Source organism: Trichogramma pretiosum, unplaced genomic scaffold (genome assembly GCF_000599845.2).
Source record: "Trichogramma pretiosum strain Unisexual culture from Peru unplaced genomic scaffold, Tpre_2.0 scaffold341, whole genome shotgun sequence".
NCBI lineage: Eukaryota > Metazoa > Arthropoda > Insecta > Hymenoptera > Trichogrammatidae > Trichogramma > Trichogramma pretiosum.
Genome location: NW_019641411.1, coordinates 1 through 4,108, shown reverse-complemented (window position 1 = coordinate 4,108; position 4,108 = coordinate 1). Strand labels below are relative to the sequence as shown.

Sequence of the window (4,108 nt, the reverse complement as noted above, 5' to 3'; positions counted from 1 at the left end):
CAGAGCAGATTTATTATTATTGCATCTCGTTGCATTCTTAATGTCAAAATGAAAATCTCACAAGTGTCTCCTTATATTGAAAAAAAGTAAATAAATGAAAAAATAGTTGTGTATGGACGGGACTGTGAAACTTAAAAAACTATGCCTAAAGTGCAATCCTCCTCTAATTCTATTGACGTAATATTTAAATCGTAAACCGTAGCAGCTGATGAACAAAGTAAAATAATGATACTGAAAAAAGCAAATATGAATGTATGCCTACCTTTCGGCCTTAATATAGTTTAAACACAGTAATTTCTATTGATATATGATTAAATAAAAGATACACACATATGGTACAGAAAATACGATTTATGAAAAGCAAAAAAATGAAAAATAAATATGGAATGATAAGGGTGCATTTTGTCTGTAATTTTTACGTTGTATAGTTTATACAAAAATTATGTCGAAACAGTCTGAAAAAATTCCTTAAAAACTGCTCGCCTTTGTAATAAGAAAAAAAATGAGTAAGTCGAATGTAATTAAAAATGAAATCACAAAGCCTTCAAAGTTACAAAACAAAAATGAAACTATGTTAAAAAGCGAATGAATGATGAAACCGTTATAATAATTGATAAATTACAAAAAATATATAATTTAATTAATTACAATATTATGTCTGTACAAAACACGTCGCCGAGTTCCAATTAAATAAAACAAAATCGAAACAAGAAAACAATTAACAAAACTGCAAAAAAACTAGTTTAATTTTTTCCCTATATTTACCATTCAATGTGTCTTATAATCTTCAAGAGTTACGGATAAAAATATCGATACTTCAAAGTAAGGTTTAATTTTTTAATCAACACGAAGTCAATGAAAGTTGTTCATAGAAGTAATAAAACAAGCTCGTTGAGATTTTACTTTTTCTTTATTTTACTTTCACATGTACAAATATTATCAAGTGATGAAAATCATCGATGCAATCGTGCTAAAGCGTGATCGGGATCGGAATCGGAAAAAGGTGATTATGACACTCGTTTACGCGAACTTCGAGGTTGAGATTCGGTGTCGTCGTCGTCACATCTCCTTTTGTGACGTATCGGACTCGATTGTAATTTATCTTCGTCTGTCTGATGGCACAAACGCAGTAATTCCTCGTGACTCATACATTCGGCTAATCGTCGACAAGCGACGTAAGGAAGACTTAAATTACAATAATCAGTCATAAAGAGATCGGCTGCGAACAATTCTAAATGTGGCCTGATTAGAATGTTTGCTACGTGCCTCTTTACAATCTGGTTTAACTCAGTACACGAAAAATCATCCATTGGTGGTAGTTGCCAATTATTCAATTTTTTGATGATCGAGTAACCCTTGCTGTAATTCATTTGACAAAGTTGATAGAGCGAGACGTCGTCGGTTAACATAATGTTCTTGAGTTTCGGAACTGTTTTCATCTGATAATCAATGAATCTTTGAGGAAACTCCCAAGCTGAGGTTATTGGTACTGATACGGAAGCACATTTTTGGTGCAAAAAATCTTCGGCTTCTTGCATCATATGAAAGCCAAACTCACGATAAATAAATAAGTTGCTCGAAATTTTTTTTACCATTACCTTGTTTATCCAAGACCCTAGAAAAAAATAATTACCAGCAAATTAAAAAAGTGAGCGAATTATAAAAGAAATTAGTCTGGTGTCAGTCATTTAAACATTCAATACATTATTAAAAAGGTTTTCTATTCGAAGAAAAGTTCATGCTTGAAAATCAAAGTAACCCTTGAAATCTCTAGAAAAAATCATTTTCGAGAAATTTGAAATTTGTAAATATAATTATTGTATAAAGCAAATTAGACACTTACTATCATCACTATTATTAAGCATTATATGGTCTGTGTTGTTTCCACGAACTTTTATCCAACATTTTAACATCTTGAGTCTGGTATCAAAGCTCATCTTAAATCCTGCCGACTGCAATAATTTTACCATCTCGATGATGTTCAGAGTGAAAGGATAATTCTTCAATTCGGTCGATGTGAACTCTGCGCCGAACATTTTATCCTCGTTCAAATTTTCAAGACTCGCGCCGTGTTTCAAAAGCGATTTGACTAGCTGCACATCGAAACGAGAGACCGCCAAATCCAGGGGACGATCGCCATTACGATTTTGAGCTTCGATGTTCGCTCCATATTCAATTAGCGTCTGAATTATATCATCAACTGGTTTTCTCTTATCGCAGCATCTGATTATGTTGGTGCAGTGGCATAGACACAGCCTCGCGAGTGCGTGAAGAGGTGTCGACTTCTCCGCGTCCTGTTTGTTTGGATCGGCCCCATTTATCAATAAAATCTCTACCACAGGTAGATGTCTGTACTGGGCTGCGATGTGCAACGGCGAACACGTGTACGTGTCGAGATTGACGTCCATGCCTCGGCTCAGGAGTAGATTTATTGCAGTCATGTTGCCAGACATGCAGGCCGCATTGAAATATGTGTATCCATGATCGACAAAGAAGTTTTCTCGTGGATTCTTCAAAAAATATTCCATTAGCTCTAGGGTTTTTGATTTTAAGAAACTTAATCCATCACATGTCCTGTCGAATATATCGATTTGTATGTTAAAATTGCTTGCCTCGATTAGTTCTACAATTTTATGATCGCCTTTATGCAAAGCGAATAGAAAAAAAGAATTTTTATCTTCAATGTTCGGAAATAGGCTTTGACAGTTCATAAGTTCTAACATAAGCCTGTTCGCCGACGCGTATGATCCCAAATTCATTTCCGACCATTTTCGGAGCATGAAGCAAAATTTTCCGCGTCTAGCTTCACCTTCTTTTAAACTTTTCAAATGATTTTTTAAGTTTGATAAATAAGATAAGAATACATTGTTATTATTCATTTCCATTTTCAATTGAAATGTTGACAAAATTATCCTCTGAGATGGAAATCGCGCACTGTGAACTAAAAAATTGACACCGAGTATCGAACACGTGGTGGACGTTACAACCGCACCGACACTCGAAAGAAAATCACCCGTTAAATAGAGGTTAAATGGAGAGCTGTTCGACAGGCTTATGACTGAGCAACAAAGCAGTTCATTCGTAAACGTCTAGTAGCCCAACTGGAGCGAGAAAAGCAACTGAGCGACCTGCAGAGGTGCTTACGCAGCTATCGTAGAAATGTGAAAGGCATGAGTGGTAATTGGTGGCGTGTCATGCGCATTCTAATGGTCAATCGCAGAGAGTGAGAGTTTGGGGGCGGGCGCGGCTAGATCAAGCGATTTGACGATCCGTGTTAAACTGTCAAAGCATGTACACTCTAAACCGAAAAAAGTAAACTGCGTTATTTACTCCTTTAAGGTTCGAAAATTACTCTTTTGGATTAAATAATTTCTAATGGCTATGAAGGTCCCGATACAATGAAGCATAACTCTTTAACTACTCGGTGGATCCTAAAATAAGTTTTTGACGCTTCTTACGACACACAAATCCTTCAAAACGAGCCGAACAACTTCGCGCTGCGTGTCTCCGTTCAAAAGTTACACTGGTTCCAGACAACCAGACGTAGCAGATAGGTGGCCTAACGCCTCTACCCACTAGACCAACGGAGGCTGTCTGGATGTATGTGTGTGTGTATGTGTGTGTGTGTGTGTGTGTGTGTGTGTGTTTTTTTTTTTTTTTTTTTTTTTTTTTTTTTTTNAGTGAACTCTGCAGCCAGTGGCCCTTCGAAACGAGTACCCCACTGGAAACCGTCGTGAGACATTACTTCAGTGGGGACTCTATTGAGCTTCTTTGCTACATCTGTGTCTTTTCCGTACATCCCCCGTCCACCTTACGGTGATTAGGGGTTCAGGAACCAGAAGCGTCTTTTCGTCTTTTTCTTACAGCATCGTCCGGATTGTTATTGCACCTCTTGCGCCTCTTGTCTCAGTCTGGTCACGACTGATTGCGCAAAAGACGCTACCGCCATCCAGTTGTTTGAGGTCTCGAGCATGAGCCTGACGATGTTCTCAGGCTCGATCACTTCTTGGAGAACTTGTTGAAGTCTCTCTCGCTCTTCGTAGAATCGCGGGCAGTGAAAGAACACATGCTCCGCGTCTTCCACTGTGGAGGGGCAGGCCGGGCAGAG

General features: G+C 37.7%; 1 protein-coding gene across 1 annotated transcript; it reads right to left on the bottom strand.

The window, feature by feature from the left end:
- Window positions 1–1,720: 1,720 nt before the first annotated feature.
- LOC106655486 (ankyrin repeat domain-containing protein 27-like) lies at window positions 1,721–2,441 on the bottom strand. Its single transcript, XM_014375906.2, has 2 exons — window positions 1,844–2,441; window positions 1,721–1,770 (listed from the first exon to the last, which is right to left on the bottom strand). The coding sequence occupies exons 1-2, from the start codon at window positions 2,439–2,441 to the stop codon at window positions 1,721–1,723; spliced, it is 648 nt and encodes a 215-aa protein (XP_014231392.1).
- Between the last annotated feature and the right edge of the window lie 1,667 nt (window positions 2,442–4,108).